Raw genomic sequence first — 26,642 nt, 5'->3', positions numbered from 1 at the left:
CACCTGCGGAGACACTGGCGAAGAATAAAAGCGGAGTGGACATTTGGAGACTAATTTTTCCTTTCAGGCAAATAATGAGAAAACACACGTTTTTTTCCAAGATGCTGTCTATACAGAAAAACAAATAGCCAAAATGAAATTCTCGCTCTTTTTTGTTTTTTAGTTCTCTGGGCAGAATTGAATATTTCTCTATTTATTTCAAAACTTGATTTAAAAAAAAAAAAAAAATACAGTTGGCAACATCAATCCAAAACATTTTGGTGCACATTAAAAAAGTGACAAATACTTTCTATGTCAAGTCTACAAAAAAAGAAAATACACACTTTATAATCAATATTCAGCTTGCAGATTTCCAACACAACCTTTACTGGAATAATCTTTGAGATATTTTGAGTGACCCTTCTTTAAAGTTACTTATACCGTTCACATCCGGAAACATGTAGCGCTCAGGAGACGGGGAGTTGTTTCTCGTCGGACTGTAATTCATGTAACCTCATCCGGCGCTTCAAATCTCGTTAGCCCGGCGCTGTCAGTCTTTTAGTTTTGGTTTTGTTTATTCATCTTTTCTGTCGCGATGCCTGCCGAAAATCTAAGATGGGAAACTTTAGAGGCCTTAAAAAATTCACCGAAGGGAAAAATCGCGTACGACCCGTTTTGGTCGGAAAGAGGCGAGGTGAGTTTACGCAAAGTTAGCCGACATCAAGCTAACGAGCTAACGGCTAGTTAGCGTTAGCCGAGCCAAAATGTCTCCGCATATTTAACTTCATAACTCAGGAATTTATTAACATTTTAGGGACTTTTCAGGCTTTTTACACACCTTTCATTGTTATTTTTTTAAATTAGAATCGCTGCGTTCATGCATATCGTAAACATTTTGTGTATTTTTTGTTTATTCTGAATTTTCAGCTCAGCTCGGACGATAAATCTAAAATACGCCGGAAACTAAATTTTTACGTTCAAATTGAAAAATAATCTACCTAGCATGTTGTATGTTAAAATATATACACACACACACACACACATATATATATATATATATATATATATATATATATATATATATATATATATATATAACCTTTTTTCTATCAATAAAATAATTGAATCTTGACATAAAATTCGGAAAAGTTAATAAATAATTGATATTTATGATTAGGACTAATATCGGTTAAAAATTGACGTAAAAAAGTAAAGTAGAAAAATATTAATGTGTAATATTTTTTAGAGTCTGATGTTCATTTTTTCCAGGTTTCCAAGGATTTAAAAAAAAATGTTTTTATTTCCATCTTTGCTGAGCAACAGTTTTGTGTGACAGGAATTCAAACGCCTGTCCCTGTTGAGTCCAGTGATTTAAGGAAATAAAATTAATTGAAGTTTTACAGTAATCTTGAGATGTAATGTGTTGTTGTTCTTGCAGCATATTTTGGCAGGATGCAAAGAGGCCCTCAGCCTCTCCTCGCACTCTGGGGTCGTGCTGGAGCGTCTCAGCTCCCTGCCGCTGCAGAACTTCGGCCTTCTGGGCTCCGGCTCCGGCTCCGGCTCCGGGGACTCCAGCCCCGGTCTCTCTGAGGAGATCTCAGCCTCTGGCTCTGTGACGGGATCAATCCCCGACCTCAACGCCAGACCCGCCGCGCTCTCTGCAGCCGCTTTAAAGACCGAGCGTGAGCAGGTAAGTCTGCCATCCTCCACACGCGCTGATCTCCCTCACATAAAAAACATCTGCGCTGCTTTCTGAAGCATTTAAGGAGGGTTTGTAATCACTTTGGTGTGATATGTCAATGTCGTTTGGAGCGAAGTGGTGTTTTGGTGTTATCAAATATGGTGAATATTTCTGTATTTGAAACAAGTTGAAAGCAAAAGGTTTTCTTGTCTGGTCGACTGATGCAGGTTTTTCAGGGACAATATCGATTATTAGTAGTTAATGAGACCGATAACTGATATTTGGAACTGATATGTGTTTACAGTCAGACTGAAAATCTTTCTGTCAGTATTTAGAAATTGGTATATAACAAACTCTAACACAAAACTTTGTTTAATTGCCTTTAGTACATTTTTAATAAAAACTGAAAAGTTCATTGCAAGTTCCCAGCGACTTTTTGTTTTTTATAAAGTGAAGTGAAAATTTTTAAAAAGGTGAATAAATAGAAGTAGCTCCCTGAGGTTTTTTAAAGTAAAAGTGACACTTTCTTTGCACATTTTAATTTATTAATTTTACCGGCAATCATTAAGATAAAATTCTGATTCAGATAATCGGCAAAATACCAAATATCAGCCCCAATAATCATCCAGGCCGATAATCTGTTGACTCCTATTATCTTGCACTAAATTTGTTCCAGAAAGTTATCAAAATCAGGTTAAATCATTTTCCAAGGACAGGCAATCCTCAGAGTTTTTCCTAAAGAATTTGTCATGTTTGATTTGCAGTAAAAATTTCTTAAATTTAATTCCATTTACAAGATCGTAAAAGCTCTAATATTGACTCTCAAAAGCTGCAGTTTTTTTTGAGGAGATTAAACTTTTCTGTGAGGCTGTTCGTTCTTCTTTGTTCCCTGTAAGATGAGAACAGTTACACACTTTGTTTTTCTTTCTGCGACTGAGTTCAACACTTAATCCGTCCGTCTGTCTGAATTTCTGACTCTTTTCTCAACGCGCTGCAGGCTGTTAGTGACGAGGCGAAGGATGAAGATCCAGAGGCAGATGTCAGCGAAGTTTCCAGTCCTGCATCTCTACCTGCCATTTCCCTGCTGTCGCCCAAAGCCATGGAGACGGCGGGCCGCATTCTCAAATTTGAGGAGCAACAGCGAGAAAAAGCAAAGGTCAGACACGACGATTCTTATTATCCCACCAAAAGTCCCGTAAAGCAAACTTTAATGACTGTGTGCCAAGAAAATGGTCAAATGTTTTATGTTAAATAGAGAAGGTGTGTTTTGATTAAAGACAGAAGCATAAATATGCAAAGTTTTTATAAGTAGTATGTTTGTTTTTGGACAGACCATCATCTTGATTTTTTTTTTTTTAATTTTGATTAGTGATTAAAAGCAAATATACCAAACATTTTATTATTACACGTTTTTATTTTTCTGTGTTATATTAATGTAAATTTCTAAGCTTTCTCTTTTGGACTTTTGGTCACAAAAACTTTGTTTAAAGACATCTGAGAAAATGATTGATAAAAGTTATGGACATGTTAATTGATAATGAAGGTGATTAGTCGCAGCCCAAAATTTCTCCAGGAATTTATTTTTTGAAAAAGAACGTTCACACCTTTGTATTTAATTTTTATTGTGTACTATTTATTTTCTGAGCTGTAACTTGTAGTTTTTTATGCATATTTTCTTCCATTTTTGCTTTTTATCTTATTTATGATTTTTTTCATAAAGAAAATGTCAACCTGCTTATAGGAGAAATATTTTATATGAGCTTTCATGTTTTAATTAATTGAATCATATATAATGTTGGACACAAATTTACGCTAAACTTCTTTGATACAGTCCTCAACAGTTTTTAATCATAAGTCAAAGTTTGGGATCATTTTTATTCCTAAATCTGTGGACTCAGATGGCGCTCAGACTGCGGCAGGAGACGCAGGAGAAGCTGGTGGCGGCGGTGGCGAGCTCCGAGTCGGAGCAGCTGAAACGCTTCGAGGAGTTCATGGAGCTGAAGCAGAGGCAGGAGTTCCAGAGCATGAGGGACATGATGGACAGAGGGTAAGACCGTTTGACATCTGTAGTTTATTTCTTCTGCCCTAAATCTGCTGATGAGTTTATAGACTGGGAGCGTTTCCCGCTTCGGTTCAGTTTCTTCTCACACGGTAAAAAAGTTCAGTTTAGCCGGAAGAAAAGCTCAGGTGTGAAAGCTGCTGGCAAAGTGTTGTTTCTAAAATGCTCCTTCACAGCTGGTCTGGTTTTCCTTTTTCTGTAGAACCAAAGAGAGCATCGGGCGTCAGGAGAAGATGAAGGAGGAGCAGCGACACAGAATGAAGGTAAGATCATCACACGACACGTTGATTTCATGTCTGGAAGCTGCGTCAGTGTGCAGCATTTATCAAACATCTCAGAGTAGGAAAATCTATCCTGAATGGATAAAAAAATCAGAGATGTCAAAGGATTTTATATAAACCTAAATAACTTCAGAAATGATACTTCTCTGCGGTTATAGGAGACATTTCAGAATTACTGATGCAGCTCATTAAAATAAACAGTTTTGACAAAAATGAAATATTTATTAATGACCTGATGCCTCCCAAACTTGAAATGCACCATTGAAACAGGGATTATTTGAGTTTGTCACAACAAACAATTTTAGCGAGAAGAAATCACGGCGACTTGTTTGTTTCTGCCTCTGAGCAGCGAGATTTGTGGGAAATGTTCTCGTCGTAGTTTCACTTGTTTCACTAAGTGATTCAGAGACGCTTCGTGAATAAACGTCCTGACTGTTTCCTGATGATGTGCCTCACCTGAATATTCAGCTTCTGTTAGCAGCCCTGCATGTTTTGTGCGATATAAACACATCTTCTGTCCTCGGCGTCAGATCCTCAACCTGCGTCTGAGGGAGGCGGAGCAGCAGCGGCTGCGGGAGGCGGAGCTGGAGCGGCAGCGGCAGGCGGAGGGCAGGGAGCGACTGCGTAACCTCAACACCATCCAGGAGGAAATTCTGCAGCTCAACCAGCTGCTGGAGCCGTCCACCAAAACCGACCTCCCGTCGGCCAGCCTCAGCTCCTACAGCACCCGCGGGAACCAGCTGTGCTCGCAGCTGTCAGAGGTGGTGCGGAAGACGGCGGAGGTCAGTTTGACTCCTGATTTTTAACGTTGATTTTTGGGATGTGGCTCCTTCAAACACTGATGGGGAGAAAAGTCTGAAAAGAGGTGGAGAATCTTTGATTGTCTTTGTCTCTCAGGGAGACTTCCCCAGCGTGGAGGACATGACCGTGGCCGAGCGCGCCCTCCACGAGATGAGGGCGCTGATCCGGCTGATGCAGGAGGAGGTCGCCAAGGCTCAAGAGAAGAAGAAGAAGGAGCAGGAGGAGGAGGAGCAGCACAGGAAGCAGGCGGAGCTGCAGGCGCAGCAGGAAGCGCAGAAAAAGGCGGCGGAGTCGGCGAAAGAGAAGGCGAAGAGGAAAGGTGAGAGAGTCGGGTTCAGTATAACGTGGCGATCACGTCACCTGTAGTCCTCTGATCCAGTGATCCAGATAGTGTTTGCTGTTTCGAGCAGCTTTTATGAAACAGTTTTCAAAGAATGAGACTTTAAATCCTCAAAGTTCAGCAGACGCGACTGCAGACATTTGAATCAAGGTTCTCTCTCGCTGATAGTTTTTGATCTCTGTAACAAATTGATTGATCCGTTTTTATCTGGGCCTGATTCGGGACCGAGCTGCGGGCGCTGAGAAAAGCACTCCAGGCGTTCCTCTCCACGGCAACAATTTCCCGCTCCTCCTGAGGGATCCAGAGGCGTTCAGAGGCTAGATTATTTCGTTGGGGTTTTGACATTCACAAAAAATGATCCACTGATTTATAGACGTCTCTTTCCGAATGTAAGTCAATGGAAAAAGTCTTTCTGGTCCCGTGGTCCTCACCTCACGGACCCGGACGGTGTTAATCCACTTTTGGCCACTATGGAAAATTTGCATCAGAGCCTGGTGCACTTCCTGGGGGCTTTAGATAAACGACTAAATCCAGAGCTTTGTCTTCTGGCTCAGCTCCTTCTTCAGCGTGACGGTACAGTGCAGCGCCGCATCACTGCTGACGCCGCACCAAACCGCCCGTCTCATCTCCCCTCGCTCATGAACAACACCCCGAGATACTTGAACTCCTTCGCTTGGGAAGCAACTCTCTCTTCAAACCCAGAGAGGGAAATCCACCGTCTTCTGGCAGAGAGTCAGGACCTCCGACTCTCATCCCGAACGCTTCACACTCGGCTGCGAACAGCCCCAGTGCATGCTGGATATCACGGTGTGATGAAGCCAGCATCATCTGCAAAGAGATGCAGCTCTGAGCTTCGCAAACTGAACTGCTTCCTCCCCCTGACTGCACCGTGAGAAACACGTCTCAGTTTGGTTTTTCATGCAGATCCTTAAAGAGTCTTAAAAGGCATTACATTTATTCATCTAAAAATAAGGCCTTAACTGGCCTTAAAATGTCTTAAATCAATGTTTCAAACGTCTTAAAAATATTGAGGCATAGGAAGCAGAAAAATTATGAATCATTATTTCATGCGTCGCATTGTTAAATCTCAAAATAATTGGCAATATCTATGTTTAACAAATATAATTTACCGAATGCTTCTCACATGAAAGTCATGCAGATCAGAGTAGAGGAACAGATTTTAATACATTTATTTTCAACATTTGAAGAAGATTATCTGACTTTTTATGTTGATATCACAGTACATTTGGGTAAAATTGTCCCTAACAGTGAGTAATTTATGTCACTTCATGTTTTTTTACCTGCAGTTTTGTGTTATTGTAATATTGGAACATTTCACTGCACAACGAGTACTTTCATTCTGTAAATATAGGTTCACTGCACACTTTTACTTGAGTTTTTTTTGTGTCATTCAAATTTTTTAATTCATTTTGGCGTTCAAAACATAATGACTCTTAATGCACTCTTTACTTTAGGCACAAATATAAATTACAAAAAAATAAACGGCTCCACAGTTAGACAGAAGAAACAACAAGAATAAAACAAAAGTTAAGTTAAACCAGAAAAAAACTGAAAATAAAACAAAACAAGACAAAAAAAGACAACATCTGTCTTAACATGCAGCGACAGAATTTGAGGTTTTTACTGCAGGACTTTAACTCGTAGTGGAGTATTTTCACAGTTTTGTATTCATACTTTTACTTCAGTAAAGGATGTGAATACTTGTTTTACCGCTGATGATTACTGTCCTCCATCAGGGCTGCAGAACAGTGCCGAGGACAGCACGCTGAAATGGTACAAGGACCTGCAGGAGCTGGCTGCTCAGTGCGCTCAGTCCATCGAACACCTCAACTCCCCGAAAGACGCCCAGGTCAGTTTACGTTTCAGTAATAATAATAACAATAATCTTCTTATTTATAGAGCACCTTTCATACAATCTGCAGCTCAAATCTTTACAAATTAAAATCGAAAAGACAATTAAAACAACACGATACAAATTCATATTTACAGCTTGTACTAGTAGTGAAGTTATTTATTGGAGTGTGTTTTTACTAAAATGTGGATTCAGAGGTAAAAGAACGTTCCCTAATAAATTATATTTTAAATTTTTAAAAAATCACATAAAAAACAAGCAAACAAGAAGATTAATCTGACCAGATACTTGATTACTTCACAGTCTTTGATACTCTGTTATGGACACATTTTGGTCGGTACCGAAAAGTTATTGCGTTTTAAATTGAAAAAATGATATAAAGAGCTGCTGTGGCGAGAAAAATAAAGTGCAGTAATTGATGTTAAACTTGTGAGTTTGCACAAATGGTGATTTTTTTCCTTAAAGACAAAGAAGCTGAAGCTGGAGCTCCAGAAAGCTGCCACCATCCCCGTCAGTCAAATCTCCAGCAACTCTGGGTCGCAGCTCCGAGAAATCTTTGACAAGATTGACAAGCTGCTGTCGGGACGCGCGGTGATGTCCGGGGGCAGGTCTGTCTCCACCTCCCAGCATCCTCAGGCCCTCGAATTTGTCAGCTACAAACTGGCGGAGAAGTTTGTGGTAAGTCTGTTTGGTATATTTGATATTTTTTGTCTCTTCCAAACAAAGAGGAAAAATGTGTGATGCAACACCAAAATCCGGTCATTCAAAACAACTCGTTGCAGCTGCAAGGTGACAGCGGATTTTTTTCTTTTACAAAAACTACTATTATATGGTCCAATATTCACTTGCATTTGTCTCAAGTCCTGAAAAAAAGTCTTCAAGACCTCAAAATTCTTGAAATCTGAAATTAATCTTCACATTGTAAAAATGTGTCAGTTAAGATGTGAATTGGCAGATAATTCATCAACAACGGTGTTGATAAATAATGACTTACGAGGATAAAGAGGTGGACCACTGTCTGGTTCCTCCTATTTCAGATATTAAGATTTGATGCTTTTTCAATATTTGATATCACTGTAAGTGAAATATTTAGAGTTTTGGGCTGTTGAATAAAAAAAACAACTAGTTTTTTTTCTGTTCAGACTCTCTCTGGCTTAAAAAAAAACAAAAACAAGCCGAATTATTAACAATTATTTATTTATAGAATTCAGTCGACAATTTGCACAAATAAAACATAGTCCACAAAAAAGACAGCAAAACTTATTTGGGACTGTATTTTTCTCCCCTGCAGAAACAAGGAGAGGAGGAGGTGGCGTCTCACCACGAAGCCGCTTTCCCCATCGCCGTGGTGGCCTCCGGCATCTGGGAGCTTCACCCTCGAGTGGGCGATTTCATCCTCGCCCACCTGCACAAGAAATGTCCGTACGCGGTCCCGCATTACCCTCCGATGAAGGACGGCACACCTGTGGAGGAATATCAGAGGTCAGAGCGACAGAGAGATGTTGCTGCTCTCTCTCTGGTTTTTACTTTCCTTTTGTGTTGTTTAACCCTCGGGACGTATCGCTCTGCGCACTAAATGTGCATTGGTTTTTGTCATGATGTCACTATGGTTTTAGATTTAAAAAAAAAAAAGATTTTTTTTTCAATATACTACATACAAGTAGATTTTTTTTATAACCACAGCCGAGGATATATCAGTGATTATTATTGATTTTAATACATTATTATTTTTTGCGCAGTGTAATATACTCAGCGACACCACTCTGCACACAAAATGTGCTTTTTTAAAATCAGGCTATAAAATATTAAACATTAATATGATTTTCTACTTTCATTGAGTTTAGTTTTTTAACTAACATCAATCCTCCATCATAAATACCAAATATTCAATAATATTTAGAATTGTTTTAATCCTTTAAATGCCTTTTTTTCGTGATGCCACTACATTTTTAGATGAAAAACCCCCCACAAAAAATTAATTATTCTCAATATACTACATACAAAGCAGATTTCTTAAAATGATCTCAGAAACACTGATTGTGACAGGTCACCTCATGGAAATAACATGTATTTTCTCCATATACCAAAATGGTAAAAAAAATGATGTCATCAGGTGGAAAAAAGTCAAAATGACATAAGTCAAAAGCCCAGAATGACACGAAGAAATAATACAAGTCGTGTTTTTCTGCTTTGATGGCTGTGGGATCAAAAAATGAGCATTTTTTAAGTGTGAATGTAACTATTTAGTTTCCACAGAGTATTTTTAATTATTGTAGGAGCTGAGCTGAAATTCACTGATTAAAATACACAGTCTGGAAAAAATGTACGCCACATGCATGACCACAGACAAAATGATCAAAAAATGAAGAATGTAAAGGGTTAATTACAACTATTGTCTTCACTTCATCAGGATTCTGGGTTACCGTGTGGACGACGACGGGGTTGAAGGTCAGGACAGTTTTCTGAAGAGGATGTCCGGGATGATCCGCCTTTACGCCGCCGTCATCCAGCTGAGGTGGCCCTACGGCTCGAAGCATGGGGTACGAAACGCCCCGCCTCCTCCTCAACACATCGTTAACGTCTGCATCTGTAAACTTTGATCCTCGCGTTGTGCTCGATGTGTTTCAGGCTGCCCCTCACGGTCTGAACCACGGCTGGCGTTGGTTGGCTCAGATGCTCAACATGGAGCCGCTGGCCGACATCACGGCAACGCTGCTGTTCGACTTTCTCGAGGTGAGTCTGAGCTGCTATTTAAACCTAAACGCTGCTGTTTGTGTACGCACAGATCCCAACAGACAAAGAAATCACTCAGCTGAAATATTCAACACACACACAGTAAAATGTGCAGATTGAGGCCTCCCCTGTCGTACAGCGGGGTGAGAGGAGTATTTAAAAAGACCAGTTTCATTTGTTTCAAAGCATTACGTTTCTTCTGTGTCTTTTATTTTCACTATATTGGCTGAAATAGAAAAAAAAGGAGCATTTTATTACTTCTTGTATTCATGTTCATCTTAAAAGTGAGTTCTGAAACAGGTGAACTGTATGTGTGTCTGTGTGTGTTTCTGTTTGTAATGTCAGATGAGACAGATGATTGTAAAGATCAGAAAATGTTTATCGTTCATTCTTGAGCATAGACCGTATAAATAATGGATGTCGCCACCATCAAGTGACCTACTGGTTTGTTGACTGCTGTTTTTTGGCCTCCAGCTCGGCATTTTGGCTTTTCCCGTCCTTTTTCAGTATTTGCGTGAGAGGACGGAAATGTGGAGGAGCGAGAGGTGGATCAGCACAGCCTGACGCTGCAACAGCCCTGCTGTTAAAATGTGTAACTTTAAGCTTTAATAAAGAGCAAACAGGTGAAGCGTAGAAAGTTTACCCCCCTGCACAGATGTCATGAATGCTCAAATTAGCTTTAGAGACCAAAACTGTTTTTGTACCAGCCTGAAAAAACATGTTTATTTCTGCTGAAAAGTCAGAAGTTTATGGGGATTGACTCTGTTTTGGAGCCAGCTTCAAGTGGACATTAGAGGAACTGCAATTTTCAGGTTGCCGCCTGATCTTGGAGTTGGGTTTAGTGTGTGTGATTTTGGACAGTATAGGTCACATTTTACAGAGGCCAGTATTTTTTTCAGAGCTGCTTAGACAGACGATACTGTTTATTTTCACGGTCAGTGAAATTAGCAAAGGGTTAAACTCAAGCAGCAACTTCCATGGCTGAAATCTGAAGCGAGCAGTATGGTTAGCTTCACTTGTGGCTCCAAAAATCGAAGATGGCGACGGCCAAAATGTCAAACTTGAGGCTTCAAAACAACACAAAACACATGAGTGACGTGATGGTGGCTGCGTGATGTTGTTTTACGCGGGCTCCGGGGAAACGCGGTCTAAAGCTGAGTGTTTGTGTTGTTGAGGTTTGTGGAAACGCTCTGATGAAGCAGTATCAGGGCCAGTTCTGGAAACTCATCCTGCTGCTTAAAGAGGAATACTTCCCCAGGTACACGCGCTCTCTGTGCACATTTAAAGCCTTTAGTCAGACATTTTTCCAGTCGCACGCGTTTCCTCTGTCTGACGTGTCGAATGTTGGCGTCTCCAGAATTGAAGCGGTGACCAGCAGCGGACAGATGGGCTCCGTCATCAGACTCAAGCAGTTTCTGGAGGTGCGTCACCTGCTGAACTCTCTTCAATCGCCCTTTTACTCAGTCACAAGTTTTCAATCAATTCTCAAAACTTTTTCTTAATTCTAGCACAACGTTTTATTTCCACATATCATATCCATATTCTTATTATTGTTTGTGTCGTCCTGTTTTTTGGTATTTTATTGTGAAGATGTTTTATTGTAAGTTGCATTAACATCTACTTTTGTGCATGAGAGAATACTCTTCTGCACAGATAAATGCAGAAGTACTTAGTGAAAAAAAGGTTAATTATATGTATTACAGTGATACATCAACTTAAAAATGCGCCGCAAACCGCCAAGTTCTCCAAATGACTCGGCTAAATTTTTATTTTTTTTTCGACAAAGCGAGGTAGGAGTGGGTGAAAACTGTAATTGGTGAAGATTTAAGCTGTTAGAGCAGCTCTGTGACTCCTTTTTACTTTCATTTTACTTTTCTTTGTTCTTTTTTTGGCTTATCTTGAGGTAATTTTATTGAATCTTTTTTACTAATTTCTTGCTAATATTTGGTCCATTTCTTGTGAAGTTGCTCATCACTCTTTCAAAGAAATCAAGCCAGTTTTTTCAGGTTTCAAAGGGTTAATAACTTCAATAAAAACAAGAACAAGGAGGAGTAAATTAAATGTTTTCAATGATAGTAGCACTGGAGAAAGATTTACATTGAAAGTATGTTTTTGGTTTGTTTTTAATCTTAATCGTGTTTTTTTTGTTTACTGTGAATTAAATTGAAGGCGTCACTGCAGAACCGACAGATCCGTCCACCTAAAGGCCAGCTGAGCTCCGTGTTTTGGGGCTCCTGATGGACGCCGACGAGCCGCCACCATGTTGGATGTTTCTGCGTGACGCCGTTTAGGACTGAGTGAGGCAGAGACGGACGGAGACGTGGTCCGATGCTGCGGACTGACAGAAAACTTCAGCCGGTGATCAGGTATGAAAAGCTGCTGCAGGAGGGAGACGGTTGTTCACATCAGTTGACGTGAAGCTGCTTCTGCGGCTCGTGAACTTTGTGCCGTCTCCTGGACGTCTCGGACGATGGGACAGCGGACGCCACGCTCTACCACATTTTCTGGATGTTGAATAATCCAAATAAATTCAGCATGTTTGGGAGTTTTCAAACGTTAAAATAGGAAGCACTTTGACACCGTTTTCTGCCTCTCACAGCTTTAGAGAACTGCGTCATTTATGCGTTTGCACCAAAAGTCCAGGAAAAGAAGCCAGATTTGCTCTTTTTAAAAAGAAGACGTGCAGTAATTATGTTGACGTAAACGTTAATCTGAACCCTCCGAGTGTTTTTCAGTGTTTAACATCCTGATTTATATCCGTTTCACTGCTGTTGGAGAACCAACACAAAATGTTTTCACTACTGTTTGTTTTTATTTCAGCAGTCGCTCTTCAAATCAAAATTGTGTCGAGAATGATTTGAACATTTTTTAACGAGTCCACCGTGTGGACTAAAGCTTCGTGGTCTGATGAGCTGTTTAATAATTGTAGATGAAGTCATCCCAAAACATGTATAGACATGTATATATCTATTTAAAACTGCAAAGCTGCTGATGTGCGTCAGTCAATATTTTGCAAAACACTAGTTTTGATTGTCACTGAAACAGAAATCGGAGGATTTCTCGGCGCTTTAAAGTGAAACAGAAGTGAAAGTCATAGTGGCGGAGCAGAATGAATGTAACGCAGATTATTATTATTTTACAGGTGTGTTATCGGAAATATTGCAACAGTCGAAAGTTGTGCAGAAATGTCTCCATCTATAAACCGAATGTCTGAAATAAAACCTCATCAGCGTTTTACTGGATTTTTTTGTTTTGTTTTATCCTTCGTAAAAAGTGTCTATTTTCAAAGAGATTAACGAAATCAAAAATGAAATATATATCATGTCAATGATTCACATTATAATATAGTGTAATAATCCAGCACTTCTGAAATGAATCGTTTCTTTTTGTTCGTTTGTCTCCGTCCCCAAACATCATCCGGTTAATCCATGAATTATAATTGTTTGGTTTTTTATGCAGTTACGGTTACAGACTCATGTTTGGAGCATAATTAATTTGCCAAAAAAGACAAAACATCCATCCTGTTGCATTTTTCTCTTTTTCTGACATTTATAGACTTAATAATACAATAAAATAATAATAATAATAAATAATAATTAAATTATTCCTTGAGCATAGGAATAAGTGAAAATCTTAATTTCGGTCTAATAGTGTTACATTAAATTAGATTCCTCAGTCAATATTTTGCACACCAACAATTTGATATATTTTCAGCATATTTTAATTTTAAAACTTTTAAAAATTTTTATTGTAATTTTCTGTGTAAGATTTTTAACCTGCAGAACTAGTTTTCTTTATCTTTTCTCTTATCGAGTTCATCCTGACAGTTGTGCTCTAATTACTGAGGCAAAATCCACGTTTTAAAAAGCTGTTTCTGATTTCTGTAAAAAAGAGTAAAAACAGAAATTTAAAAGAGTGCAGGAAAGATCTGAGTTGATGGCTTTATTAGTGAGGTTTCTTTTGTAGTTCTCCGATAACTTTTGTGTAAAAATACAATTAATGGAAAAACAAAATCGGTACACTACTGACAAAAAGCTGTGATCCTGCATGCATAAAAAAACCCCAATACAATTCCATGTTTGCTCTTTTATTTTTTTTTAACCTTTTTATAACTATGCACATCGAGTTGGTTGAACACAGTTAATTCGGAGATTGATCTGCAGTTTGCATATTAAGTACATTCAAAGCGGCAGCTCGCCAGTTTTTTCTTACATTTTATTAACAATCCGCCGAGCTCATCGAGTCCTCGCTGCCTGACTGATCGTGCACCAGTTACACACAGAAACAATCATCTGAAATAAATAAAAATAACCTGATCTGTAGAAAGTTTACACTGAAACTATTAAACCAAGACCAAAATCACTTTTTCTCCTAAAGAAGCTGCGATGAGCTGAAAGTTTTCAACTTTAAATCAACGTAACTTAAATGACAGCCGAGTAAATCTGAGTTTATTGGACCTAAACATTAACATTTTGGTTCCCTTAAAACTTAGTTTCCATTTGAGGTAAAGTACAAGTCACTATTTATCTTTCTTTTCAAAACTTTTCTCTTACCGTCAGAGGAAGCTGAGTTAAACCGTCGATATTTACCAGAGAAAATGGGCCAAAAAAAAGAAATTAAAAAAGATTTGTACATTTACTTTTCATGAATGCGGTAAGCTTCTGTGTCCTTACAGGGGCCTGAAATCTGTGGTCGAGAACCACTGAAATTATTAATTATTTTTTTAAAAAAGAAAAGAAAGAAACTAACAACAGTGTTGCATGTGAAAGGACAGCGTTTTCCCAAATTATTTTTAATCAGTTTTTTCACTGAAAAATATTTCTGTTAAGCCTTGAAATGTGTAACATAGTTTTCCAGACTTTTCCAGATCTGCTTGGAAAACGTGACACATTAGTGACGATATCTGTTATTTTCACCTCCACAACAACAAAAAGCAAAAATTCACAAAAAAGAAAAAAAAACAGAATTACTGCATCAAATATTTGCTGACTCATGTTTTGTTTGCATTGTGGAAATGTGACTTAACTGTATTTGATATTTGAATTGTTGCAGTTCCCACAGTTCACCAGTAGAGGTCAGTAAAACGCCCGATAACGAACGGCAGGTTTGACGGTTCCTCTACAGAAGCAGCAGCTCGTAAATGTTCAAATTATCAGGCGACAGTATTTTCATGAGTGAGATTTCTTTATCTACGTAAATATCTGCAGCTAACAGGTTTAAATTCATGTTTTTCTATCAGGAAATCAATCAGGACAGAAGGAACCGTTATCAAACCGTTTCCGCAGTAGAAGCAGGACTTCTCGCTCCCTGACGTCGCTCACCGTCCGTCTGCGTCGGTCGGTTAGCGTTCAGTCTTTTTGAGGCTGGAAGCGCTCGGTGTTCTGCGGTCTCCTCCCTTCACCTGTCCGCCCTCAGTCACGGCCCTCGTGGTTGAGCGACGCCCTCTCCATCCGTCTGTACCAGTGTTTGACTTTGGTGTTCGCCATCATGTCGTCGAACGCCTGCAGGCCCTCCATCACTCGGAGGACGCCAAACACCGCCTGCAGACGAGAAGATGGAGGAGTTGGTTTGAGAGACTTTCAGTCAAAACTCATCAGGATTTGTCCTCTGGGGACCGAGCGTCCATGACTCGGGGACACCTGGACATGCAGACTGAGATTTTTACAATCTTATAAGTTTATTGAGCTACACTCGGCCACTGGATCTTAATAAAGTTGGTACGACGTCAAGTTTGATGTATGCAGGCTGCGTGATGACATCACCTGCTGAATCGCAAGCTACGACCAACATTCATCAACGTCAGTACGCAAGAGCAAAACGTCATCGCTGCGGGCCATCCGTCCGCCAACAAACTAAATCAAGCCCCCGCTACAGCGGCATTTATGTGTGTCAGAAAGGAGAATGTGGACACGGTCGTCTCTGGGAAAAAGACGCCAACTCCGCGTGCCCGAGCCCCCAGAAAGTACGCAACGCTCTGATGCAAATTTAAAATAATGGAAAAAAGTCGGGAAAGAGACGTCTGAGAATCAGTTAATAATTTTTTGTGACTCATCTCAATATCTAGATTTAAACACATCGGTTCGATAACATTTGGAAAGTCTAAAAGAGCAGCAAGATTAAATTCTTTAGATCGCCGTTCAAGCTAGTGAGGCGCTAATCCAGAAGTTGGTCGCTCTGCTGGTGGAAGTTACCCGCTCGGGCGCACTCGGCTGCCGTGAGTCTGTAGTACACATGATCTGTGGGCCAGGAGATCCGTACACCCGAAAAATACCTTTTTTTGGCTTCATGCACCAATGAGCAGCTCTCATAGGAATAAACGAGGCCCCGCCCGCAGGGCTGTATCCAGACTTCCTATAATACATCTATGAGCACGCCACGCCTGATCAGTGCGTCACTTCATGCTGCATTTCTATTGGTTGGTCGGTAGACGTAGGATGTAACCACGGTCACTGAGTCAGAATTTCACCCCAGACTGTCTTTGATCGCGCTACCATGACAACGGCCATCCTTGAACCTCTCTCACTACGACGCAGTACCGCTGTTTCAGGGCCACGACCAAAGATGTCGCCACGTTTCTTTCACGATGGTCATCTTACCGCCCTGAAAACCTGCAGAGAGAGAGAGAGAGGTGTGTTTTCCTCACCAGGTCTGCCAGGTTGGGATGATCTCCACCCATGAACTTCCTCTTCTTGCCGATGGCGGCCACCCAGTCGTTGACGGCCTTGTAGAGATCCTGCCTGACGTCGTCTTGCAGGTTGTGTCTGTTGCATCAAAAAAAAGACTGGAATTATCACCTGCAGTTGTATTCGTCCGTGCAGCCGTCAATCATCCACGTCTAAAAATGCTTCACGCACAGAAGAGTGTCATCGATTCGAACAAACGTCTCCACTTCTGTTCCTGAGATGACCAACGGCCAGAAAAGTGTTTTTATGATGTCACTGCTGACCTTTTTTGACTCGCAATTTCAATTTGTGCAGTTCGAGGGTTAATGGAAACCGGCCTATTTTATCCTGTTAGACATTTGTGTGGATTGTTGTCGTAATCATCGTTTGAATTCTTGAGTTTTGGCCAAAAACATGTTTTGTAAACACCAAAATCTAATCGTGTCAACCTTGAATCCGAGTGGATGTTTTAGACAAATCTTAGAAAACTCTCTTCAGGCCTTCTTCAGATATTGTGTTTTGCGTATATTGTGTTTTATATTGCGTTAATAAGAATGAGGCAGACTCTTTTACGCGATCTTTGACTGCCAAACTCTGATTAGTCCCTTGCTGAGCCCAAGTGGACGTTTGTGCCAAATTTGAAGAAATCGCCTCAAGACGTTGTTGAGATCTCACGTTCACGAGGATGGGACATCACTACTTCAACATCCAAAAGTAAAAACTACGAGTCCGAACATCCAGAAGCTGCAGCCGGAAATATTTCAGCGACACGAGACACAGAAGCAGCTCTTCGTGTGTGAACTCATTACTTCGTGTTTAACTCACCGACTTTTCAGCCTTTTGGAGATGACAAACATGGCCGCTGCACCGACATATTTGGCAAAGAAACCTTCGAAGGTACCAAACTTGCCCTCGCGTACGATGTAGTCGAAGGAGGCCAGGGCCTCGCCGGTGGTGCGGTACACATTGGGAGATATAAGATGCACAAGCCAATCGTCGGCCCACTGACGCCACTTCATCTCCTCCCTGAAAGAAAACAATTTACATCGTAGGAGAAAAACGGACTTTCATGTCATTTATATCGTGAAACATTATTTCGCTGATGTGGACTAGGGGGTCGACCAATATTTGTTACTTCAGGGCCGATACTGATACCAGATATTAGAAGTTAATGGGACCAATAACGATATGCATTTACAATAAAAATGAAAAAACTTGTATCAAAATTAAAACTTGGTAATAAAACTTCAAAAATTCCAGCAAAAAACTTTGTTTAAAATGCCTATGCAAACATTTAACATCATATACGGCAAGCTCCCAGCAACTTTTTTTTATAAAGTTCAATGAAAATAAAAAATAAAAAATGAATAGGTTTTACAAAGTAAAAGTTCCTCCCATGTTGACACTTTTCTTTGCAATATTAAATTAATTAAATTGTCGATTGTTAAAGTAAAATGCCGATAAGGATAATCAGCAAAATGACGAATATCGGCCCAAATAATCTGCCAGGCCAATAATCTGTCGACCTCTAATGTGGACCAGACTGTTCGATCAGCAGAAAACTTGAGGACGGGAATCACTTTTTTAAAAGTTTAACAAACAGCCACTGACAGACAGCCTTTCAAAATAAGAGCCTGCTGATGGTTCCACGTTGTGTCGTCTATATTTGACAGTTTGTGTTTTGCGGCGTTCTTACTTCTGCATCCCCTTCTCCGGGTACAACGCCGCGGCCTCGGCCTCGCTCAGCATCACCCAGTACTTGTTGTTGTACTCCGTCACCTCCTTCCCTCTGTCGTTCTTTGACTTCATCTCCGGGTAACAGCGAAGTATCTCAGACATGTTTTTCTCTCTGCGCGACAAAAAGGTTCATTAGTGCACCTCAATTACAGAAATATTCAGTTTTGTCTCTTTGGCCCTGACACACCAAGCCGACGGTTAGTTAGCTGATGCAGCTTTGGCTCTGATACAGCATCAAACATTTCTTTGACTAATTACTTTGATTATAAAATGTAAAAAAAAAGTTGTGTAAGAGCATTTTTAGGTGATGCAGATTTTTAAACATTTTTTGCTCTACAAATTGTAGCAAATTTATTAGAAAAAAAGCCAAAATGTTTTCCTTGATAATTTGCAAAAAAAAAAAATTTTTTTTTAAAGTTGCCCAAAATTATTATTATTATTATTATTATTTTCAAAATGAAATGTCGCCACTTTAAGCTCAGATTTGCTTATGCTTTTTGTTTTTTCTAACAGAAACATTCGTCCCACGAATGTGTCAAATCCAACGATAATTTCTGTTTTTACATCTGGTTACGACAAAAAGTTTAACTTTAAAATAAAGTAGTAAAAATAAGTTTTTAATTGTCTACAAGTGAAGATAATTCACACAGACTGACCTTTTACTTTATAAACTTTATTTAAATGAACAAATTTAAGGACCTAAACGTTTTTTATTCATCTACTGTCAACAGTAAAATCTGTGGATTATCAATAACATCTGAGACGATTTAAATGAAAAATAGATTTGTTTTCACATTTTTAACAATGTTTTAAAATTTATTAAATGTTTTGGAGGCACAAAAATCTCTATATAGATGAGATGTATCTTTTTAAAAAAAAGAAAAAAAGGTCATGGCTTAAAATCAAGTTTGTTTTTTATTTTGTCATTTTTTGTGTGAGCTGACGGATTATTTTTCAAACCGCATGACTGAAGCTGCAACTTACTTGTTGATTAAATGCGTCTTGATGGAGCTGATGATGACAGACGAGTCGTTCAGTTGCTGCAGAGAAACAAAAGAGAAAAAAGATAAACTGAATGACAGAATAACTGCACATTTACGGAGAAAAGAAATTAAATATAAAGCAGTTTATTTTCTGCATAACAATCTTATCAAACCTCTTTTTTAAGATGAAAGAGAAAAAGTTTGACTTCAGATTTAATCACGGCTGCACAATGAATCCAGTTATCAAAACTGCAATATGAGACATCCAGAGAAATTTCCACACAAAGTTAAAAATAATTGCAATATTATTATTATTATTATTATTATTACTGCATATTGTGCCGCCCTAGTGTCAACGCTGGTTTTAAAGTAGAAATTTGTGTCATATTAACCCTTTTAAACCTGAGCAAGAAGGACACAAAAATTAGCTGAAATTTATTTTAAAAACAAACAAAAAGGTAAAAAAAAAAAAAAGAAAAGAAATAATTATAAAATAAAAAAGACAACAAGTAAATGACCTGAAAAAAGGATATAAAAATTATAATAATTCTGACACATAATTTTAAATGTATAAAAGAAAATGTGTCAGTGTGGTTGACCCTGCTTTGTGGAAAATGGCTGTCTTTTTGTATTTTTCAAAAACTATTCAAAAAAAAAAAAAATTATTAGTAGTATTTTTTTTAACCTTTAATTATTATTATTATTATTATTATTATTATTATTATTATTATTTAAATATTATCTATTTGTTTTTAGTATTATAATTTTATATGAAGTCCTGTGTCAGGGAATGTTCCTTTTTGTGAAAATGGAAAATAAAAATAAAAAACATATATATATAGAATAATTTTAAACGTGTAATTATAAATACAGTTTTCCCCTCGCTTTTTCCTCGTTGGGGAAACATTTTGGTGAAATTCGAGTGTCTCACCACGTCTCCGTTCACCATCAGGATGGGCACTTTTCTGTAGGTCGACCACTTGATCTCCTGCCGCATCACCGGGTTCACCTCCACGATGTCGTACGGCAGCCCGTAGTAGTCCAAAAAGGCTCGCACCTTGCTGCAGAACGGGCAGGTCTTGTACTGGTACAGAGTCAACGTGAGACCTCGTTCTGGGACCTGAGAGGAGGAGGAGGAGGAGGAGGAGGAGGAGGAGGAGCAGTAAAGGTCAATTCTATCTTCCAACTAATGTCACACAATATATTTAGGGACTGTTCCTCATTTATGGGGGTGCAAAAAGGGGAGGCATGTCAGATCATTTTTTCAGCACTGGGAGAAACTTTCTTTTTAATTTGGCTCAGAGAAGAGGAACACGAACTCTGAATGGTTGTTTTATTGTATTTATTTTTATGCTGATTTTTTTAAAAGACAACATGTCAAATTTCCAAAAGTCCTTGAACACGTGGGGCGCCATGATTATGTCAGAAAAAAACAAACCAAAAAACAAATCTGAGCTTTTTAAAATGAGACGTAGAATAGATTATCACTATTTAAAATTCAGATCTAACTAACTTTCTGTATTAATGTGCTGTGCATTAATGAGGAACAGTACTTGTGTAATATGCTGTGTCGTTCTACTTGAAGTGCAGTATTTATAGTAATATGCTGTGTATTTCTACTTGAAGTGCAGTACTTATAGTGCAGTACTTGTGTAATATGCTGTGTATTTCTACTTGAAGCGCAGTATTTATAGTAATATGCCGTGTATTCTTACTTGAAGTGCAGTACTTATAGTGCAGTACTTGTGTAATATGCTGTGTATTTCTACCTGAAGTGTAGTACTTGTGTGTATTACTGAGTATGAATATGCAGTACTGGTTGAGGTGACCCTGCAGTTAGGTAATCATGTAAAAACCCTCCGGAGCTTCAGCGGGACTCCAGCCGACACTGCGGCCGCTCGGAGGCTCCTGTGAGCGGACTCACCTTGGTGTCCTCCTCGGCCAGGTGCTGCTGGATCCGGAACCTCACGGTCTGGTACAAACCCAGACCTGAACCCAGCAGGACGGCGCAGCCCAGCACCCTGCGGCTCCCTCCTCCTGTCCGCAGGGAGGACAGCAGCTTGGACCGGGACCCGGTCCCGCCGGTACTGAACGCCCTCCTGGACCCGCGTGCGCTCACATTCCCCACCAGGTAGGAGAGGGTGGCGGGCCGGCGCGTGACCGGAGACTCCAAAATAGTCCAGCCGACCTTACAGAGAGCTCTGCTGCAGGCGGCCGCCATGCTGCTTACATAAAATCCCAGAGTGCACCGCGACGAAGGCGATTAAAGGGCTGTGTTGCCCTGAGTCGAGCCTGTCAGGTTCTGCAGGCTCCAGGACCGTGCAACATCTGAGGCCCAATCCCAGTGTCCTCCCTATATATATCTATTTATGTTTGATTTGATTTTGTATATAAATGCATGCATTTTTGATCATTTTAATTATTAATTTTTTTTAAACATATTCAAATGTCAAAAAGTATTCTTCAACCTTGCCTGAACCTGAGCTGTAGCAATACTTTAAACTTTTACTATGCAGGAATTATTGGTATTTCTGATCATTTCTATTTATTTATTTTCTGATATTATATTATGTATTTTACTTTTCCCCCGCATAAATCAAAGTAATATTTTGATTATTTTATTAATCTGTTTTATCTACAATCATTTACAATTTACAATTTATTTATTTCTACAATTTTTATTATTTTTTTTTATTTATTTTTGATATTTGATATATTTTCAAAGTATGTATTTTTTAAATTATTATTTTATTTATTTTACATTTTATAGATGATTTTTTTGGTATATAATCAAAAGTATGTATCTTTAGTATATTGTTTTGATTTCATTTTTTTTTTATATTTAATTAAAAGCATATGAGTATACAATTTATTTATCTGTTGTTTGTTATTGTTATTTATGTATTAAACTAGTATTAAGATTTTACTTTTATATAAAAAAGTACATACTTCAGTACAATTAATATTGATTTTATTTTTTAAATATAATTACGTGTATGTGTGTTTACTTATTTTTATTTGTTTTATTTATTTATTGTTTTTATTTTTATGAAATTAAATGTATGTATTTTTTGTTTTATTAAAAATCAAAGTATGTTTTTTGTCAAATATATTTAATTGGGATTTTATTGATTGATTTCTTATTTTATTATTCATATTGTGTAAGTATGTATCCTTAGTATCTAGTTTTCTTTTTTTTAATGTTTAATTAAAGGTGTATATGTTCATTTATTTAAATTTTAGGTCATTAAAAAACTCTCTCTCTCTCTCTCCTTTTCTCTCTCTCTATATATATACAATTATATGTATTTCTGCATGGTATTTATCTATTTATTATTGAATGTCATTTTAAGTGTTTCATTTATTTTTTTCTATTTAATTTATTTTTATTTAAAAAAATAAAGTACGTATTTATTTTTATTTTATTTTTTGTATAGTTATGTATGTATTCATTATGTAGGTATTCATTTTTAACGTTTTAGTTATTTGTTTGAGTTATTTGTTTTATTTGTTTTTGTTTGTTTTAGTTTATCTTTTTTTAGTCTATTATTTTTCAGTAATTAAATATGTGTATTAAAACTGTCCTGGGGTAAGAAAAAACCAAACCAAAAAAAAACAACAAAAAACAAGCATGTATTTTTTCTTTATATTTCATTTATTTTTTTCTGTAGTCAAAAATTTGCATTTTTAAAATTTTATTTATTTACTTATTTATTATTTTCATGTTATCTTTTTTTTTTTTATTAAATAATTAAATATATGTATAAAACTATCCCAGGGTTAAAAACGTTGATTTTTATTTGTGGTCAAAAGTATGCATTTTAAATTTTTTAATAATTTTTTTTATATTCTAAATAATTAAATAAATGTATGAAAAGTGTCATGGAGTAAGAAAAAAACCCCAAACAGAAACAAAAACAAGCATGTATTTTTTTCTTTATATTTAATTTAATTTTTCTGTAGTCAAAAGTTAGCATTTTTAAAACTTTATGTATTTATTTATTTATTTATTTTTTTAATAATTAAATATATGTATCAAATTATCCCGGGGTTTAAAAAAACGTGATTTTTATTTGTAGTCAAAAGTATGCATTTTAAATTTTTTAATAATTTTTTTTATTTTCATATTTTAAATAATTAAATAAATGTATTAAAAGTGTCCTGGGGTGTGTTCGGGATCGTGTGCGCGGCCTCGCTCGCTGTGCTGCGTTCAGGAGCGTCGTTATTCTCAGACGCGTCTCTCCCTCCGCAGCGTCTCGTCTTCAGTGCGGAGATCCCCCTCAGCAGCATCCATTAAAGCATCTCTGTTCCCCGGGTCACACCGCACACGTCCTCCCCGGAGCCGACCACTCCTCGCTGGGATGTCGTCGTCGAGCTGCGGCGCGGATTCAGCGCTGAGAGCCGGAGCTGGGGGACACTTTCTCGGGGTGTTTTTGTGACTGAAGGCGGGGGGACGCGGAGCTGCGATGGATGAAGGCGGCAGGAGACAAATAAAATTTTGATAATCGCTGAGGTTTAGCCTGCTAGCTGCTAGCGTTAGCTCGCCCTCAGCTAGCCTGTTTTTTTCTCCTCCTTCACCGATTTTCCTCCGAAAATCCTCCGTTTATTCCTCATTTTCTCCTCAGTGATGGATGTCGAGACATGCTGGAGCCGCTGAGGACATTTCTGTCAAGGATAAAAAGCTGCCTGCTAGCCTCCGAGCGCAGCTAGCTCACGCCGTTTTTTTTAAATATATATTTATTTGTCATTTGTGGTTATTTTTTTGGGAGATGCTGGCAGAGGAGATCTGACGGTGAAGCTGAACTCGCATGGACACAAACTCCATGAAGGTCATGATACTGAGAGAATGATCATGCTGGAAAAACAGGTAAGAAAATAACATTTTTATTGATCTGTTTAAAAAGATGCACACCTGGAGGCATCTGCGTGTGTATGTGGTTATTAGGGCGTCCATTAGAGCTTTTTTTAACAGCTTGTATCGGATCAATCGGAGGATTAATGCATCAGTTCTTCGGGTGATCAATAATTTTTTCATATTTTCCATCAGTATAACCTCCCCCATCCTCACGTCTCTGCTCTGATTTAAATGGCTCTGTGTTTTTCAGCCTACATCCTGTTTTCTGAGGTTTCTTATATTATCTTACTGTGAATTTGCACTTTTTTAGATTGACTTTTTTTAAAATTTGTGTTTGATTTGAGTTTGTATTTAAAAATTATACGATTCTGATTATTTTAATTCATTTATTTTATTTTACTTTATTATATATTTAAATGTATGCATTTTTTAAATTTATTTTTTTGTATTTATTTTGGTTTATTTTTTAAATTTTTTAAAAAGAATTTATTTTACTTTATTTTTCATATATTTAAATTATGTAGTATTATTTTATTTTATTTTTTACAGTCAAAAGTATACATTTTTGATTTTTTAAATTTTTGTTGTATTTCATTTTACTTTTTATATATTCAAAAGTATGCATTTTGATTATATTTATTTATTTTACTACTTAATACATCAAAGTATGCAATTTCAATATTTTATTTAATTTTTTTATGTATTCAAAAGTATGCATTTTGGTTATTGCTCTTTTTTTTGTATTTTGTTTTGCATTTAACTTTTTTATATTTTCAAAAGTACACGTTTTTTAAAAAACATTTTCTTTTATTTTGCTTTTTCTTGTATCCAAATTTTATTGATTTATTTTATTGTTAATCAGAATCAGAGATATTTTATTGAGGAAATTGTGATTCCTTCAGTTGCTCTGATGACATACATTCAGAATAACTGAAGTAAATATAAGTAGCATTAAAATAAGAATAAAATAAAAATGTAAATGGAATAGAGCTATAAACACAAAATATACATAATATCAAAAATGCATTCGTAAAAATATAAAATAAAAATATGTGCACTGTGCTTCAATTTCACACCAATATGTAAAATTTAAAGATGTAAAATATATATATAGAATATACTGAGTATGTCAAGTGTGTAAAAATATATATAAAATATATAATATATATATATCATTACAAAAATTCAAAAACACTTCCTCCCGGCATCAGTGACCATAAACGACAAAAGCTGAAACATCAATAACGCGTCAATAACGCGTCAATAACGCGTCAATAACGCGTCAATAACGCGTCAGAGCCTCGGACGTCTCGTGTTCGTTAATCCATTAGTCTCCCAGCAGGAGTTAATCAATCCCTATTAATTGTTTGATATTGATTAATTGTTTCTATGTGGATTTTCTTGAAGCGAGCTGGAAAAATCTGCAGTTTCCAGCCGCCGTGAGCGTGTTTGTGTACTCTGCATCTCTTCCAGTGCATGCTGGGATATGCTCCAGGCCTGAACAGAATAAGTGGGTGTAGAAAGTGGATGAAATATCATTTATTCAGCAAAAAATACCCCAAAATTGCTGGTTTTCATTATTAGTTTAAACTTTTCTGGCTGCATGTGGGTTTAGGAAAGCTGATTTTACTGCACGTTATATTTACTTAATATTATGTATTTGTACTTTGACATGTTATTTGTGTGACTTGCGTTGACCATATTTGGGGCCTAATTTATGACGGATATTTGTCTTAATCTCTTACCTGCTGTGGACTGATGGTCTTCAGCCTTTTAGACTCACGGCACATTAAAAACGACCTCGTCACATGTTGCATTTTGACTCTTTGTGAGCATTTTTTGTCTCGTTGGGCAGCGGAAACATTTAGTTTGAACACGTCTTTGAATTAACCCTTAATAGTTGAGCTGTGTGATTTGTAATGTAAAGTTAATTTCTTGGAATTTAGGACATTTCTCACATTTAAGGACGTTTCTAGGATTTTAGGACATTTGTAGGATTTCAGGATGTTTGTCAAATTTAAACACATTTCTCAGATTTTAGGACACTTCTACGATTTTAGGATGTTTCTCGGCAATAGGACATTTGTAGGATTTTAAGATATTTCTCAGATTTCAGGATTTTTTATGGATGTTTCTAGGATTGTAGGATGTTCCTTGGATTTTAGGACATTTCTTTGATTTTAGGACATTTCTAGGATTTTAGGATGGGTTTTTTGTTTTAGGATGTTTCTAGGATTGTGCAACATTTCTCAGATTTTAGGACATTTGTCGGATATTAGGATATTTCTTGGAAATTTAAGATGTTTTTCTGTTATTTTAGTACGTTTCTACAACTACAGGAAGATTCTCGGATATTAGGACATTTCTGGGATTTTAGGACATTTCACAGATTTTAGCATTTTCTTTTAAGTTTACGACATTTCTTGGATGTAAGGATGTTTTTTTTTAATTTAGGATGTTTTTTGTTTTTTAGGACAATTACAGAATTTTTGGCTGTTTTTTAAAAATTTTATTTTAGGGCATTTCTGGGATTTAGGACGTTGCTAGGATGTCAGGAAATTTCAGGGATTTTTGGACATTAGGATCTTAGCTAGGACCTCTGTCATAAAGTGTGGAGATTCTCCACTGGCACCTTTTTGATCAACACGCTTTATTTTG

At 37.5% G+C, this 26,642-nt stretch overlaps 3 protein-coding genes across 3 annotated transcripts in view; 2 read left to right on the top strand and 1 right to left on the bottom strand.

Moving 5' to 3' along the window:
* Window positions 1-454: 454 nt before the first annotated feature.
* On the top strand, window positions 455-12,989 carry gle1 (GLE1 RNA export mediator). The gene is made up of 15 exons (XM_042488901.2): window positions 455-673; window positions 1,418-1,669; window positions 2,658-2,816; window positions 3,559-3,707; window positions 3,922-3,982; window positions 4,531-4,782; window positions 4,898-5,120; window positions 6,899-7,011; window positions 7,480-7,692; window positions 8,306-8,496; window positions 9,425-9,554; window positions 9,643-9,747; window positions 10,923-11,005; window positions 11,105-11,168; window positions 11,917-12,989. Exons 1-15 carry the CDS (start codon window positions 575-577, stop codon window positions 11,983-11,985), a joined length of 2,163 nt encoding a protein of 720 aa, XP_042344835.2. The 5' UTR covers window positions 455-574; the 3' UTR covers window positions 11,986-12,989.
* A 687-nt stretch (window positions 12,990-13,676) lies between these two features.
* Window positions 13,677-21,389, bottom strand: ptges2 (prostaglandin E synthase 2). Its single transcript, XM_088076316.1, has 7 exons — window positions 21,054-21,389; window positions 20,061-20,249; window positions 19,131-19,186; window positions 18,106-18,258; window positions 17,235-17,435; window positions 16,391-16,508; window positions 13,677-15,287 (listed from the first exon to the last, which is right to left on the bottom strand). Exons 1-7 carry the CDS (start codon window positions 21,348-21,350, stop codon window positions 15,159-15,161), a joined length of 1,143 nt encoding a protein of 380 aa, XP_087932442.1. The 5' UTR covers window positions 21,351-21,389; the 3' UTR covers window positions 13,677-15,158.
* Window positions 21,390-23,384: 1,995 nt separating this feature from the next.
* The window catches only part of LOC121967016 (ral guanine nucleotide dissociation stimulator), a 77,408-nt gene continuing 74,150 nt past the window's right edge, over window positions 23,385-26,642 (top strand). The window contains exon 1 of the mRNA XM_088076315.1: window positions 23,385-23,996. Coding sequence (XP_087932441.1) covers window positions 23,976-23,996 — 21 coding nt within the window. The 5' untranslated portion in view covers window positions 23,385-23,975. The remainder of the gene's footprint in view (window positions 23,997-26,642) is intronic.

This window comes from Plectropomus leopardus, chromosome 4 (genome assembly GCF_026936395.1).
Source record: "Plectropomus leopardus strain MGB_pleo_1.0 chromosome 4, ASM2693639v1, whole genome shotgun sequence".
NCBI classification, from domain to species: Eukaryota; Metazoa; Chordata; class Actinopteri; order Perciformes; family Serranidae; genus Plectropomus; species Plectropomus leopardus.
The sequence above is the reverse complement of the archived record's forward strand: the minus strand, read 5'-3'. Positions and strand labels throughout refer to the sequence as shown.

Bases quoted from the DNA above. Each gene is read 5' to 3' on its own strand.
- ptges2 (XM_088076316.1), bottom strand. From the start codon at position 21,350: ATGGCGGCCGCCTGCAGCAGAGCTCTCTGTAAGGTCGGCTGGACTATT. The intron at 19,187-20,060 runs GTGAGACACTCG...GTTTCTCTGCAG, and splicing joins TGATGGTGAACGGAGACGTG to CAACTGAACGACTCGTCTGT. The intron at 16,509-17,234 runs GTGAGTTAAACA...TTGATGCAACAG, and splicing joins TCCAAAAGGCTGAAAAGTCG to ACACAACCTGCAAGACGACG.
- gle1 (XM_042488901.2), top strand. From the start codon at position 575: ATGCCTGCCGAAAATCTAAGATGGGAAACTTTAGAGGCCTTAAAAAAT. The intron at 3,983-4,530 runs GTAAGATCATCA...CCTCGGCGTCAG, and splicing joins AGCAGCGACACAGAATGAAG to ATCCTCAACCTGCGTCTGAG. The intron at 5,121-6,898 runs GTGAGAGAGTCG...GTCCTCCATCAG, and splicing joins AGAGAAGGCGAAGAGGAAAG to GGCTGCAGAACAGTGCCGAG.